We start from the raw sequence: 16,321 nt of genomic DNA, 5'->3' as shown, positions 1-16,321 counted from the left end.
ACTTATTATTTTATCGAGAAAGAAAAGGGAAGAAGCAAGAAGGAATGCGAAGAGACAAGCGGAGTCGAATTATAACTTGGAAAAAAGCCTCGCTGTAGCATGCCGCCAGTTGGAAGCGTTGACTAAACTTCGAGAAACCGATTCTGAGACATCACGGTTTATCTAATTGGATCTCGATAAAATGGACATGGGTTTTGAGAACGCAACAGTGTTTAAAGTTAAACAGATCAGTTGCTCGATTTTAAATAAATATTTGACTAATATATTTCTTTACACGTATTACTTAGTGACATCAATAAAAAATCCATAGCTCCCTAGATAATAAAATGGGATATTCGCTATGTGCACGATTGTCACGCAACCTAGCATCCGTAAATCTAGGGGAAAACGTTACATCTTATAAAACTACTCCAAAACTAAAAGTAAAAACTACTGAACGCATTTTCATACGACGTTCATCTATCAAGAGTGATTCTTGAGGAAGGTAAGTATATAACTTATTAAGGTTTTGTGTAAATTGGTTGAAATATAACGATGTTGTCCGAAAAATCACGCTGGCTACACAAAAATAGAAAAATAATAATAAATTTTGGGGGTTCCCCATACTTAGAACTGAAACTCAAAAAATCTTTTTTCATCAAACCCATACGTGTGGGGTATAGATACCCGGATAGGTCTTCAAAAATGAGATTGAGGTTTCTAATATCATTTTTTTCTAAACTGAATAATAGTTTGCGCGAGAGACTTCCAAATTGGTAAAATGTGTCCCCCCCCCTGTAACTTCTAAAATAACAGAATGAAAAATCTAAAAAACATATATGATATACATTACCATGCTAACTTCCACCGAAAATTAGTTTGAACGAGATCTAGTAAGTAGTTTTATTTAATACGTCATAAATGGTACGGAACCCTTCATGGGCGAGTCCGACTCGCACTTGGCCGCTTTTAATTTCTAGAAAAAGATCAAATAATATGTGGCATTTGTAAAGCTATTTATAGTATTAATAATTATTAAATTAAATACGTTAGTTATATTAAGCATTTCATACAGGTTACAATGGTCCCTTACATCATATTATTTAAATGAATATTTCAAACCTACTTAATCGTAAATTCAAGTTTCATTTCGAGCCATATAACTTGTACGAAATGTAAAGACGCTATCCGCAGTTAGTTCTAATTTTTACCACCTTATGCGCTGGAATCGCTTTACTTACTCCCACCATGCACTTCGTACGAAGACAATAACTCCCACCAAAGAACAGTTAGCATAGGTATTGACAGGTGCCTAGAACTGACTGACCGTACCTATCAAAAGCACCGAACTGTGTGTCTCTGTGTGTGTGTGTGTATGTGGGTCATGGTCATGAAAGCCGTCAAGCTAAAGTGGGACTGGGCAGGGCACTAGTGTCGAATTGTCGCTGGGTCCACCTATCCACAGTTTGGATACCACTGCCCCGGGGTAAATTACTACTACTAGATAAATATTGTGAAGAGTGGCAGGAATGTGCATTGAATAGGACCAACATGGTGGGAAAAAAGCAGGCCTTAGCCCAACAGTGGGACACACTCGCAGGCTTAATAAAAAGAACTCCCGCTAAACCTGCGTGAAATACACGCTTTATGAACAAGTGTATTAAATTAATGCCACCGTCAATTTAGGTGATTTTCCTTCCATAGGAAAATAAACCGATTATAAAGATTAAATAGTCTAAAAGTTCAAAATGGTGAAAAATACAAAGGTACTCCTAAACATACGTGTGATTCCTCATTGGATTTTGAATGATGTACGCTTCAAATACATTTTTCTAGACATTACGAATCTAATGAGGTATCACACGTATTTTTATAAGTAGTTTCTCTATTTTTAACCGTATTCTGCAGTTTGTCGAGTAGACTTAAAAGTCAGCAAGTACCTACCTATGCACTTCTTTTTGATATTTAACCATCGTTTGCCACTTTTTCTATTAGAAACCATACATGATGGAAGTAAGCAGAATACTATAAAAATTCCCGAACAATGTTAGCTGACGGGTTTGCAAATAAACTATACGCTAGACGCACTTAATCCATGGATTTTGACTGGAGCAACCATCTTTTCTTGGCACGGAGCAACGGCAAATTGACTAACGGCCCAATTCCAACTTTAAGATAGATTAAAAATCTCCTAAATATACGATAGGGAGCGTGCATGAACTGTAGGAGGCAGCACAGGAGCAGTCAGATTTTTGGCGCGAGGCGTAAATGTGATGTTTTTTGTTCCGATGTAGCCCACAAGATGGCATAACCTACTATGCACAAGAAAACACGTGACGTGTACATGTGCATGTTTATGGTTCCGATTCAGGCCACAAGGTGGCAGACGCTCCAACGCGCACGGTCCCCATATGGATTGGATGTCAGTGTCCAGTGACGTTTTTGTTTGAAGAAACGTCACTTTTGACACTGACATATCTAATAGAATTTGAAATAGAGGCGGCATTTCACACCAAGCGGGCCGAGAAAAAATGTCAGGCCATAGAATTTGCTGTTACTACTCGATGTCCTGGTGAATGGTTTAGTTAGAAGCATTTAATAAATGGACAAAATCGGAGTGCATTTTTCAAAAGCTGATGTTGCCATTATTTAATAATTGGAAAAATAAGTTTAATATTGATTTTTATACAATTGCCATTATTTAATAATTGGAAAAATAAGTTTAATATTGATTTTTATACAATATTAATTGCTCTTTATCGCAGTTTTAATAATTTTGGAACTTTTTTAACTTTGTATATAAAACCGGAAATAAAAATTTCAAGTCTAATTTATACACCGTGTTTTTATTGATTTCCGTTAATTTCAAGGGTGCATTCTTGAACTTAAATTAAGTAACTTTCTCAAAGACACCGGTATTCTAATTAACTCCATTTCTGAGATAATCAATAATTTATTTTATCTTATAAGGCCCTAACGAGCGTATACACTTGCCTTAGGTCCTGTTTACATATTGATTTGTGTTTAGTACGAGTGTGTACATTTGATACTAAAAGTAAATACTATCTCGGACGATTGATGTTCCAAATGACATTGATGTCATAGTTATCAATTGTTTTGTTGAATTAAATGTAATGCCCGTGTTACAACAACGCTATATGCAACATTTATTTACTTTTTATAAAAAGATCTCGAAATTTTTTTTTTTGCAAATTAAATATGCCATTTAGTTTCCTTAAACGTACTTACCCATACCCCGGAGTTAACGGAATTCAATAAAAACATGGTGTAAAAAGGTCAACATTTAAAAACAAATATTTTTACTTCAAAATGTGGCTTGTAGTTCATATATAATGCCTGGAAATTATGAGAATGGGATCTGCAATAGTTTTGGAGATACATGAACTAAAGTGCAAACGTGCCGGTCTGAGCGTCGTACTGGCGATTCCTTAGTAACCCAGTCAAATAAAGGTTTTTCAACTATAGCAAAATAATAAGCTGGAAGCTCTTATAATTACACCTTCGTTACGGCGGTCTATTAGTTACGTTAAAAGTCACAGAAAATCTTAAGTTATTAAAGGTCAAGTCACAAAAATTGGTTTATCAGTTATCACAAATTGATATTTAACAAATTAAACACATATCAGTGAAAGAATAGGGATCAAAGTCAAATGGCGTTCTAAAAGTTTTAATTGTGTCTAAAGATGGCAGTAAATTTACGTCGCTACAAAGTTTTCTTTGACAATACACCTCTATTTCAAGTTCTCTTAGAAAATTATCACACACGATGCAAAATTGAAAAACAATTTTCGCTAAGGTATGGCCAAGTTGCATATTTGACAACTGGGTGATACACTTTTATTTGTACGCGTAACTAGTTTGCGTCTTTCCTGTAGACATCGCAAAGTCAAGAGAATCGAAAGCTAATTTTAGAAACAGCATCCTTACAGATCCCTTACAGGCGGGAATACTCTGTTACAGACTCCAATCTCTGGACTCCCCAGAGCAAGTGAGAGATGAATAAAACCGCCGTGTACTGTTTAGAGTAGTTTATTCTATTCCCTCATCATCTTCTCCTTCTGGCGAGCCAGCTTCTTCTTGGAGAGCTTCTTCTTGGCCGGCGCGTCGTCCGCCGGCGCGGCGCGCGCCACCGCGGCCTCGCGCTCCGACAGGCACACCTGCACACAGCACATGTTTACTTGTCAAGGGGGAAGATGCAATCATGCCAGTTATGTATATGTCATCAATGAACTGTTAACGATGATAATTACACCTACAGCTCAATAATGCACGACCCGATAATTCATCTATCTGTATCATGGATGCTGATTATTTATTTGTATATTGTTGGGTCAAACTCTATCAGGCTGTGCATTAGGGCTCAGTTGCACAGAAGCATTCACTCTTAAGCAGAGTTTTAGCAATTCATGAAATTAATATGCAGTAATCAGTATACAGGTAAATTTGTTCTAGTGGTATCTGTCGCCGCCGCGTAATGACGTAATTTCATTTGGGCCGAGCTGGGGTGGTGCGAGGTCTGTATGAAATACTATTCCTGTTCTGTGGCTGAGGTGTTTAATCGGCCGCATATAATTTACGGATAAGCTTTCAGAACTTTAGTGTATTCCCATTTGTCTTCGCCCCACGTGACTGCCGCATATGGCGGACCTTTATGCTATAAACGGCAACGTCGACCAATTCGGCAGTCGACTTTTAACACATTCACTGCCGGGAACCCACCTGGTGGGCGCTCGTGAACTTTGTTCAGATGCCGGACAACCTGCTGGGCGGGTTGTTTTGTATGCAGCTATAGACCACCGGTTTCTGGGGTAGTGCGCCGTTTTTTGTCTGGCAGTGAATGTGTTAAATGGATCTAAACCACCTAACCAGCCAAAGATTTCCTCTCTGAAGATATACAGCCAGATTTAAGCAACCAATTGTCACTTACCACCTAAGACACTTTTGTACCTACTTATTCTTTGCAAATAAATAAATACAATACAATACAGCCTAATCAGTAGATCATATACTTTAATAGTACATTACGATACAAGTGCGAAAAATAGGAAATTCGAAACGAGTGGTGATAAATTAAAACACGACCGAAGGGAGTGTTTTAAATCGACACGAGTTGCGAATTACCTATTCGCACATGTATCGTACAACGTTTTACAGTACATATGGCCCTTTAAATGTTCGACACAGTAACGTAATATGCTACTTCTCGCACTAGTGCTATAAAGTAGCCCCATATGTACTGTAAAGATAGTTTATGCTTGACAAATGGTTAAAACCATGATTTTCTACCACAATATGGATAATACAGTCTCTTTTTTAAGCACTTTAACCAACAACTTTAAAAAACTTTTCTTGTTATTTGTTATTGTTTTTTAAGTCATTAAAATTCCTTTTACCAAAAAATAATAATTATAACAAAAAAAAACTAAATAATAAAAGGTACAAAAAATTGTCAGATGAGCTCTCATGAAGTGGCTTCGGAAATGCCCTATTTGGTTTATACCCTGGTTGTTAAATTTGACATTAAGTTACCACAAAACAAATAGCAGCATCTTCTTCAGTTGTCAAGCTCAGGGGTATGATTTTGACTCTAGACTACACATGTTAAACCATTAGCACCTACATCCACTTTTGGTCTTTGGTAGAGTTACAAAACAAAATCAAAAACCGTAACCCAGGTGTACCCAAGTGATACAATGGGCGCTAATGGGTTAATAATCACTTCAGTGAAGGTGCATGCTTACCTCAATGTGGCAGGGAGAGGACATGTAGGGGTTGATGCGGCCGTGCGCGCGGTACGTGCGCCGGCGCAGGCAGGGCGCGCGATTCACCTGTAACATATTCATTAAGAGTACTGCCATACTGTCAATATTCATTACAATTAAGTCAATTGTCAACACAGATGTATAGCCCTCCAACCCATACACCTAAAATCAATGAACAAAAAGCTAAACCAGTAATCCAATATCTAGTATATGTGCCTTTTGCTAGGCTATCATCAACATTACAGCCCCATCAAGCATAACAGTCATAACAGCCACTGCAAAACACATTCAATTGTTTTGTTTGCCATATTCTCACACACACAGTAGTCCAAAGGGTGTAGCAGGATAGCCTAGGAAAAATTGCCCCCAGCGATTTTGGGCCGAAACTGTAATCAAACGATGCCTTTTGGGGAGGTTATACTCTGCACAAAGTTTCATCCCTCTGTTACCCCCTGGGGGTGAAAAACACCCGATTAACCCCAAAACTGTTTTAATTATTTTTTCCTAAACTATGAAAGTGACGAATTTCAAATTTCGTACAAATATTAATAAGACAAAGCTATGTGCTAAAAAAATATTAACCCCCTAACCATTGAAATTCTTGTAAAAAAAACAAAAATAAAAAAAGAATCAACCTGTATATCAAGTTTGGCTCATGGTACCACACCATTTTTTTTTTCAAAAATGAACCAGTTTATATTCTACATGATACAAAAGTTTCATGGACCTACTCCAGAAGGAACATTGCGAAATTAATATGTATTGGCTCTTTGGTGCGTACTATTCATTGAACTCCCACTAAGAGCCTTGCATTATTAATAAACAATGGCTTGCGATCGGACCGCTGGCGCTGCTCGTGCCCGATTTGAAAAAGGTGGGGATAAAGAAGTATGAATCAAACTCATTTGTACATGGATCTCAAGTTTGGCTCATGGTACACACACCATTTTTTTTTTCAAAAATGTACCAATTTATATTCTATATTATATAAAAGTTTTTGCGATAACTCAAAAACAGCTAAACTGATCATGTCCGCTATAGTTTTCATTTAATGTCTTTCTTAAGCTCTACTTCCACGATTTTTTGAATTTTTTTTGAACCTATGGTTCAAAAGTTAGAGGGGGGGGACACATTTTTTTTTCTTTCGGAGCGATTATCTCCGAATATATTCACTTAATCAAAAAATGTTTGTTGAAGACCCCTATTAGTTTTGAAATACCTTTCCAACGATACCCCACACTGTAGGATTGAAGCAAAAAACAAAAATTCACCCCCACTTTACGTGTAGGGGAGGTACCCTCAAAAAAATTAAATTTTTAGATTTTATTGTACGACTTTGTCGGCTTTATTGGTTTATATATCCATGCCAAATTTCAGCATTCTAGCACTAACGATCACGGAGCAAAGCCTCGGACAGACAGACAGACAGACAGGCAGGCGGACATGGCGAAACTATAAGGGTTCCTAGTTGACTACGGAACCCTAAAAATGTTTTTATAAATACAAATGAGTTTGATTCATACTTCTTTATCCCCACCTTTTTCAAATCGGGCACGAGCAGCGCCAGCGGTCCGATCGCAAGCCATTGTTTATTAATAATGCAAGGCTCTTAGTGGGAGTTCAATGAATAGTACGCACCAAAGAGCCAATACATATTAATTTCGCAATGTTCCTTCTGGAGTAGGTCCATGAAACTTTTGTATCATGTAGAATATAAACTGGTTCATTTTTGAAAAAAAAAATGGTGTGGTACCATGAGCCAAACTTGATATACAGGTCGATTCTTTTTTTATTTTTGTTTTTTTTTACAAGAATTTCAATGGTTAGGGGGTTAATATTTTTTTAGCACATAGCTTTTAGTCTTATTAATATTTGTACGAAATTTGAAATTCGTCACTTTCATAGTTTAGGAAAAAATAATTAAAACAGTTTTGGGGTTAATCGGGTTTTTTTCACCCCCAGGGGGTAACAGAGGGATGAAACTTTGTGCAGAGTATAACCTCCCCAAAAGGCATCGTTTGATTACAGTTTCGGCCCAAAATCGCTGGGGGCAATTTTTCCTAGGCTATCCTGCTACACCCTTTGACTGTGTGTACAGTGGAACAGATTACCAAATATAACTCTACTGCAGTTCAATTTTGACAATAAAAGAACGGACCAAACATGGGGGATAATGATGAGGATTGCTTAACTTAGCTAATCTAAAATGTTGGTGACAGGTATCAAAAAATAAAATAATATATTTATTTTTTGTAAATTACCTGACATGGTTTACTTTTTGCCTTTAGAAAACAGGTTGTGCAATAAATACACATTGTCAAGCAAAAAAGGCAAAAGTTACACCAGAAATAACTTGATTAAATTAGTAAAACTGACAAAAAAACTACTATCCATTACAATCTAAACCTCTTGGGGTTCAGTCATAATACTACTACAAAATATCTGCAATGAAATTTGTACCAAAATTAAATGGAACAGAGTTGCTTTTGTTTTGTTGGATTTTTAAACAATACAAAATCAACTCTATTATTCTTGTATGGTGGACCGCTAGAGGTTAAATAAATTGATTATTGCATTTTAATGACAAATCACTATTTTATTTTCAAGTTATCAACATTCAGAGCTGGGCAGAAATTACCACACTGGCCAGGTAATGAACAGTGATCGGTTATTTGGATTCTCCCTCGCGGGATATCAAGTAGAAAAGTTAATATAGATACGACAGTTTCCCGCGATACCAAACAAACCGTACAAAAATAAAACAATTTAAATTATCTCTAAGGAATTTTTTACTCTTACATGGCAACCAGTTGAGACAAAAACTTTTATTCTTTTCCTAATCTCAACATTTTATTTAAAGCAAAATATATTAAGACCTCCACAAAGTATTAGCTTATATATCTGTCATGATGGAAAAAATACTTCAAAATCTTGACATTGACATTTCATTATTTTCTCTGGATTTCAGTTCTAATTATTTTTGGTGAGCAATAAAACCATTTGACATTGTGGACATTGTTTTTCTCAAACTACCTCTCAGTTGAAAGAAGTGTAATTGACTTTTTGATAACGAATTCATTTATTGAAACAATTAACCCGTAGTAACCATATATTATCTGATAGACACGCATACTTACTCGCCGAACTTTTATCCAAACGGTACAAAATGTGCCGCTTTGGAGGCAGCAAATGAGCTGTCAGTGTAAACACCTGTGCTCATTTGTTCGATTTAGACAAAAGAACGGTGAGTAAGTACTCGTCTATCAGCTACTTAGATGTTTTAAAGTGTAATAAAATAAACACATTGTATTTTTTTGCCTTTACTAACAACATAAAGCCCGGATTCCCGGGGCATATCCATACTAACATAATGATTGAAGTCGTTCACCCTATGTTGAATCCAAAAAACTGATCACTGGTAATGAATCCTCAAGAAAAAATATAGAGGGAAATGCTTGGAATACAATTTTTGGCTTTGTAACTTTGTTTGGACTAGTTAGGAGGTGAAGCTTTATTACATTCTGATGCAAGTAACTCTCAATGTTACATGGCACTACATCTGTCACTTTTAACATTACCACAATGTCATGTTTTTACAAATATTTACACATTGACAGACTAATATTGACACATACTTAATGAATCTTTACAAGTACCTAACACTTACATGGCATTTTAATCAAATATCAGTTGTCACTCACCTAAAAATACACTTAAAAAACTTTTTACTAAATTAGTTTAACAAAAGCACTCACAGTACACAATAATGGTACATACCTGAATGTGATCAATGACCAGCCTGTCAACATCTAGGCCTTTGTAGTCTGCGTTGGACTCGGCGTTCCTGAGCAGCTGCAGCAAGAACTCCGCGGACTTCTTGGGCCAACGGCCCTGCGTGGTGCCGAACTGCTTCGCCTGCGCGCAGCGACCCACACCACCGTTGAAGCGACGGAAGGGAATGCACTCCTTCTTCTCAGTCACGTTCTTCAGATAACGCACAGCACGGCGCAGAGGCATTTTTCTTATAGCCATCGCCGTTTCATAAGTGTTCTGCAACATAAACACTAGGTAACCTCTATAACCAGTCATATTTTAAGCACGTAAACATTACGATCTAAACTCGAAATTACCTTGAAATGAACACGGAGGTTTGAGCCACGTGCCTTGCATGACTTGGCTGGGTTATCCGGCTCCCGAGAGTAACGTCCCATTTTGCTTCTGAAACAGGCGGCTTTAAGTTACAAACGCAAGACACCAAAGGAGGTTATCAACTGAAACACTGCGGATTTTCACAATTTTAACGAAATCAGCTTTCGAATAACCGGTAAACACTGTTCTTTTAAGCATATTAGCGAGATTCCATTCAATGGTCATTATTATTTCTGATAAAAACGGATTTTGTTAAACACGAAACCAACCTCTCACGGGAATAACTTAACAGGAAAAGGCATAGACAAAATGTTTTGACATTGACACTTGCGTCAGTGCTGTCAGTGGCAAAATTGTAGTCTATGGCTGATATGGTAGTATTTTTCTTATTATTTTGGTATTTTTCATGTAACAAATAAATAATGTCACATAGCGCCATCTAGTGGTGTTAGCGTAACTTCGTTGTTTTTTTATTTCTCTTAGTGTTATATTTTTTTAGAAATATGAAACATGATTTAATTTAATTAGTTTAGTTACAAATATAAATAGTTGTATTTCAGCATTTCTTTCTGGATATTGTGTCGTTAGGTAATGAAACCTACATGTTTTAAAAGGTAGCACAATTGGACTGACAACACACAGTTCTGGCTGAAAAGAGCACTAAATTTGAAATGTAGGGAAAAAAAGAAGGAGAAGACGGCATGGGTTAGTGTCAGAATACTGATTTGTTACAAAATTAAAATAGATATTTATAAAACTCAGCGTGGAAATTTATTTTCGCCATACGAGTATATTATATAGTTCCGGAGATTCAGATATGGTTTCTGGGTAAGCAATTCTCACAAAGTGTTTTCATTGCAAACCAGCTTAATCCAAATTCGGAAGACTAAGTTATTTATTCTTTCCAGATTTTAATAGGTCGAGGCAAATGTTGCTTTCCTTTGCCAAGTTGCTGAGGAAAGAGGAGCGTGCCCTTGAGCGTGGCAGGCTGATGTAAGAGACGGGTCTTCTCTTCGTCCAGTTCGGGACGCTTTCACGGCCATTGTTACGAGTTCCAACCCAAATGCTAATTTTGACTGCAGCAGACTTTTTCTGTCGTCTGTCTTGTTCGTCAGGCGGAATGCAGAGGAGTTAATTCGGAGGAATAAACATCGTCTGTGGCAGCAGGTATGTGTTGGCCCTTTGAAAACCTTTGAAAACCTTTGAAAACCTTAGGAAATCCTTTGGAAACCCTTAGAAAACCCTTAGGTAGCCCTTAAGAAGCTCATAGTTTACTTGTAGAACAAGTTTTGTCATTGTCATAGATCGGTAACCTTTTGCTTTTGTCACATTTATAATGAATAATTTTAATATCATAATCAAGGTTTACTAAGGTCTGATGGACAGTGTTGCTCGCCAAATTTAATGCTTAGGTGTAACTTTTCATATAATATTTACCAGAATAAAATTTAATTAAACAACTAGTTTGTTGGTGATTTATCCTATAGTGTAAGAATACAGATATTAATGAACCAACAGCTCTACCGTTAGCAGTCTGAGCTAGAAGTTGAATTTTTAGGGTATGTAGGAGTTTTGAAAGAAGAAATAAAACGACTATCAAGTGAACTCTTGTGTTTTCTTTCCTTTAGTACATCCCTAGGTATTATGTAACCAGCCGGGTACATTTCATAGGTTTACAGGTTACATAATTGGCGCCCACAAGGAATCTGTATTTTAAAAATCAATTTATAAGGATAAACCATCAATTTTAAGTATTAAAGTGGCAAACAAGACATTTTTCAAAGTATCTACTATATTCTATAGTTGTAGACAGGGCCAACACAGTAGTATTTGAGTATATTTATAAATAGAACCAATTGTTGCCAATCAATGTTTTTATTTATGTGTAATTGTTGGTGATTCTATAATATTCTAATAAAAAAAACGGTTCACCTTGTATGGTAGGCAATATATAATTCTAAACATAATTTGTGTGTGTATGTGCAAAATATGAATTTAATCTGTGTGTAAAAAAAATACTGTGAAATTTAATTGAAATTAAGTGATACATTCAATTAATATATTTTGTGAAGTTTAAACCACCAATTTTACAAATAATTCAAATTGATAATTTTCTCCATTGAAAATAGTAGGGTTGTTTGAAGCAAAATAATTCAGTAGGTAAATATTGACATTTGGAATTATTGTTTTTTTAACATTTGATAATATACACATTTAGCAGTGTACAGTTTGTTGGTTAACTTTTCATAATGGAGAAGAGAGAGATTTCAGTTAATCCTTTGTGCAAGGAGGATCTTATTTATGAAGTTGAAATTAGGTCAGAATCTCCGGCTTCTACAGTAGACTTGCTTAAAAAACAACTTAAAAGTTTATTAAAAGACTGTCCATCTGATTCTATAGTGGAAACAGAACTTGACCCGGCCACTGAATCTAAAATAATAGCGGCTAAATTATTAGATTTGGATAATTTATGGAAAAAGTATGAACAAACAAGAGAAAATTACACTTTTATTAAGGCAAAAGCATTGGCTTATCACTTATTTCACAGAATTTCTAGGGTTCGACCAGAGGACACAGGTACACAAACACAAATAAAGGCAAGTAAACAAACACTTGACGGTTTTTTGAATAAGTTTGATAACATCGGTAAGGTGACTTCTTTGTTAACGACAGGTGAAGGTTCTTCTGGTAATTTTGTGGAAGAACAAGTTGTGTCAGAGTCGGATCGTGGTCATAAAAGTATTTTGAAATGGAATCTCAAGTTCAATGGACACACAGATCCGAAGACTTTTTGGAAAATGTTCAAGATCTTCAGCAGGCTGATGGAGTTACAGATTCCAAACTTTTGTACTCTGCAGCCAGGTTGTTCTCGGATCAGGCTCTTATATGGTTCCGTGCAAACAGGAATAAGGTATCATCTTGGCAAGAACTTGCAGTATTGTTGTTAAGTGATTTCCAGGATCCAGAGTATGATTATAAGTTAGCAAATGAGATTCGTGTTCGTACGCAAGGAGAAGATGAGCCACTTCATCTTTATTTTGCATTAATGTCAGGAATGTTTAATAGGCTGAGTACGCCTTTATCTGAAAAAGAAAAATTGGATATTTTACAAAGGAATATACGTCCGTTTTACACTCAACAGTTAGCCTTGGTGGATATCAGTTCAATAAAGGAATTGCAGGAAAAATGTAGGATTATTGAAGTTACTAGGCAGCGTTGTTTAAACTTTAAAGAACCACAGAAGAATAATTATGCAGTTATCTCACCTGAATTCTTGTATAAACCACAAAAGAAAACACAGCCAGGAGTTTCGGCTGTTTCTTCTTTTAATCAATCAGATCCATCTAATTGCATTAGTCATTCTTTCGGTAATAATAAGTACAAATTTGAAGGAAAACAAATGTCAAATAACGCATCCAATGATGTACCACAGAGTTCACAGACGTCTACGTCAGATATGTCAAAGTCAAACGGAGGCGAGGTACGTTCGAATACTAGGAAGGTTTGTTTTAAGTGCGGGAAATCAAATCATAATTTTAAAAAATGTATTCAACGTGGTTGTTTTACGTGCGGTAAAGACGATCATTTTAAAGCGGATTGTCCTCAAATGAAGAACAAGGACCAAAAAAACTAGTGGACGACTGTGACAATAGCACGCAAAACATGCAGGTTTTGGCGGCGATTGAAAAATATTACAGCTACGGATCAATTGCCACAGTCTTATTTGCTACTAATGAGGACGATATTAGGCCTTATCTTCAAGTAAGTGTAGGGAAACAACAGGTTATAGGATTGTTAGTTTCTGGAGCTTGCGTTTCTTTGTTAGGAAATTCATCTCACACTTATTTTGAAAAGCTCGGATTTAATTTGGTTAAAAAAAATCAAGTTTCTTGCACAGTTGCTGACGGATTTAAAGTAGAGTCGTTAGGGGTAATTTATTTACCGGTCACTTTTAATAATGTAACTCATATAATTAAGTTTCATGTCGTACCATCAATAGTTTCAGATGTAATTTTCGGTTGTGATTTTTGGAAAGCGTTTAGGCTAGCGCCTGAAATTTTTAGTAATATTGATTACAGGAAAGCTCCAAAAACATTTTATAGTTATCAAATTGATGAAAAACAAATTCACACGCTAACATCATTTGATAATTTAATGCCGTTTCAAAGGGAATTAGCATTGTCAGTAATTAAGAGATTTGAAGACATTTCAGCGGAAAACAAAGGTTTGGGTAGGACGACTTTAATTGAACACGTGATAGACACAGGCGATGCCTTACCAATCAAGGCTAAGCAGTATCCTCTTTCGCCAGAAAAAAGAGTTGCTTTAAATAAAGAATTGGATAGAATGCTTGAGCTTGATGTGGTAACTACTACTGAAAGTCCTTGGAATAATCCGGTCATTTTAGTTAAGAAATCAAACGGTGACTGGCGGTTTTGTTTGGATTGTCGGAGATTAAACTCTGTTACTAAGGCTGATTCATATGCTATTCCATATATACCACAAATTTTAGATAGCCTTAAGGAGGCAAGATTTTTATCATCTTTGGATTTATCATCAAGTTTTTGGCAAATACCATTGAATAAAGATTCTCAAGATAAAACCACCTTCAATGTTGTTGGCAGGGGGGCCTTTAAATTTAAGGTTATGCCTTTTGGCATTTGCGGGGCACCTGCGAGGCAACAACGGTTAATGGATATGCTTTTTCATCAAAATTTTTGTTCAGATGTGGAGAATGGTAAGGTATTTTGTTATATTGATGATATTGTTATTTGTTCATCAGATTTCGATACACATTTGTTACTTTTGAATCGAGTTCTTGAAAAATTAAAGTTAGCAAATTTAACTATAAATCGTAAAAAATGTAATTTTTTTCCGAAGCTCATTGAAGTATTTAGGTTATGTGGTCGACGAAAATGGGTTGCGGACCGATCCTGATAAGGTGTCTTCTATCTTGAACTTTCGTACTCCGTCATCAGCTCGTGATGTTAAAGTATTTCTCGGCACTTGCTCGTGGTACAGACGGTTTATTCGTAATTTTTCGACAATTGCTGCCCCATTGAACAGATTAACAGTTAAAAGGGGAAAACATGAGCTTAAATTTAGTTGGTCGGATGAAGCGGAGCAATCGTTCATTAAGTTGAAGGAAGCACTTGTGTCAGCACCAATATTAGCTGTGCCGGACTTTGAGAAGCCTTTTGCTGTTCACTGTGACGCATCTGCTTATGGCCTTGGTGGTATGCTATCACAAGAAATAGAGGGTAAAGATCACCCTATAGCTTATGTCAGCAGGTCGCTAAACAAAGCTGAGATGAACTATAGCGCTACAGAAAGAGAGGCGTTAGCAGTGATATTTGCAGTGGAAAAATTTCAGGCTTATTTAGGCACAAGCAAATTTAAGGTTATCACGGATCATGCATCATTAAAGTGGTTTTTAAAATTAGAAAATCCGTCAGGCAGGTTAGCACGTTGGGGGTGTAGATTGTCTCAGTTTAACTTCGAGATAGAACATAGGAAGGGCATTGACAATGTGGTTCCTGATGCATTGTCAAGACTCTTGACGGTTAATGTTATCAACACGACTCAACAAGATACAGTAGAAGATGTATGGTATGATAAAATTTTCAAAACATGTCAAGAACATCCTGCGAATGTACCAAATTTTCAAATCATAGATCAAAAACTGTACCGCTACAGTAAAGGTAAATATAGTTTAACATCAGAGTTTGATTGGAAGGAAGTGGTAAGGAAAGAACACAGACGGAAAATAGTCGAGGAATATCATTCGATGCCAACTGCAGGACACTTAGGCGTATTTAAGACGCATAGGAGAATATGTTTACGGTTTTATTGGCCAGGAATGTTCGATGAGATTAAAAATTACATCAAGGTCTGTAATACTTGTTCTGCTTATAAACACTCCACCAAGCGAACTATGGGGTTAATGGGAAAACCTAAAGTTTGTGGTAGACCTTTTCAGGCGGTTTCGGTTGATTTAGTTGGACCTTTGCCACGTTCTCAATCTGGATTTACGTTTTTACTGGTAGTAACTTGTTGTTTTTCAAAGTTCACACTCTTGTTTCCTTTGAGACGTGCTACGAGTGCAATTGTCGCTAAGAACTTTGAAAATTTCGTTATTTTGGCACATGGAGTCCCAGAGACCGTAATTGTTGATAATGGTACACAATTTACGGGAACTGAGTTCCGGAAGCTGCTAGAACGTTACAATATTCCAAAACATCATTATACTCCTAGGTATACACCACAAGTTAACCTAGTTGAGAGATACAATAAAACGATAATGACAGCAGTGGCTTCTTATGTTCAAGATAATCATCGGTCTTGGGATAAGCACTTGTTTGAAATACAATTTGCCATAAACAGTGCAGTGAATGAGTCAACTGGATTTT

General features: G+C 36.4%; 1 protein-coding gene and 1 long non-coding RNA gene across 2 annotated transcripts; one reads left to right on the top strand and one right to left on the bottom strand.

Moving 5' to 3' along the window:
• Positions 1-4,013: 4,013 nt before the first annotated feature.
• Positions 4,014-10,238, bottom strand: LOC133526853 (large ribosomal subunit protein uL22). The gene is made up of 5 exons (XM_061863675.1): positions 10,181-10,238; positions 9,893-9,980; positions 9,540-9,812; positions 5,742-5,828; positions 4,014-4,157 (listed from the first exon to the last, which is right to left on the bottom strand). Exons 2-5 carry the CDS (start codon positions 9,971-9,973, stop codon positions 4,035-4,037), a joined length of 564 nt encoding a protein of 187 aa, XP_061719659.1. The 5' UTR covers positions 9,974-9,980; positions 10,181-10,238; the 3' UTR covers positions 4,014-4,034.
• A 368-nt stretch (positions 10,239-10,606) lies between these two features.
• On the top strand, positions 10,607-11,777 carry LOC133526856 (uncharacterized). Its single transcript, XR_009800783.1, has 2 exons — positions 10,607-10,739; positions 10,820-11,777. It is a non-coding gene; the product is annotated as an uncharacterized LOC133526856 (long non-coding RNA).
• Positions 11,778-16,321: the final 4,544 nt, after the last annotated feature.

The sequence above is a fragment of the Cydia pomonella genome, chromosome 17, assembly GCF_033807575.1.
Source record: "Cydia pomonella isolate Wapato2018A chromosome 17, ilCydPomo1, whole genome shotgun sequence".
Taxonomy (NCBI): domain Eukaryota; kingdom Metazoa; phylum Arthropoda; class Insecta; order Lepidoptera; family Tortricidae; genus Cydia; species Cydia pomonella.
The sequence above is the reverse complement of the archived record's forward strand: the minus strand, read 5'-3'. Positions and strand labels throughout refer to the sequence as shown.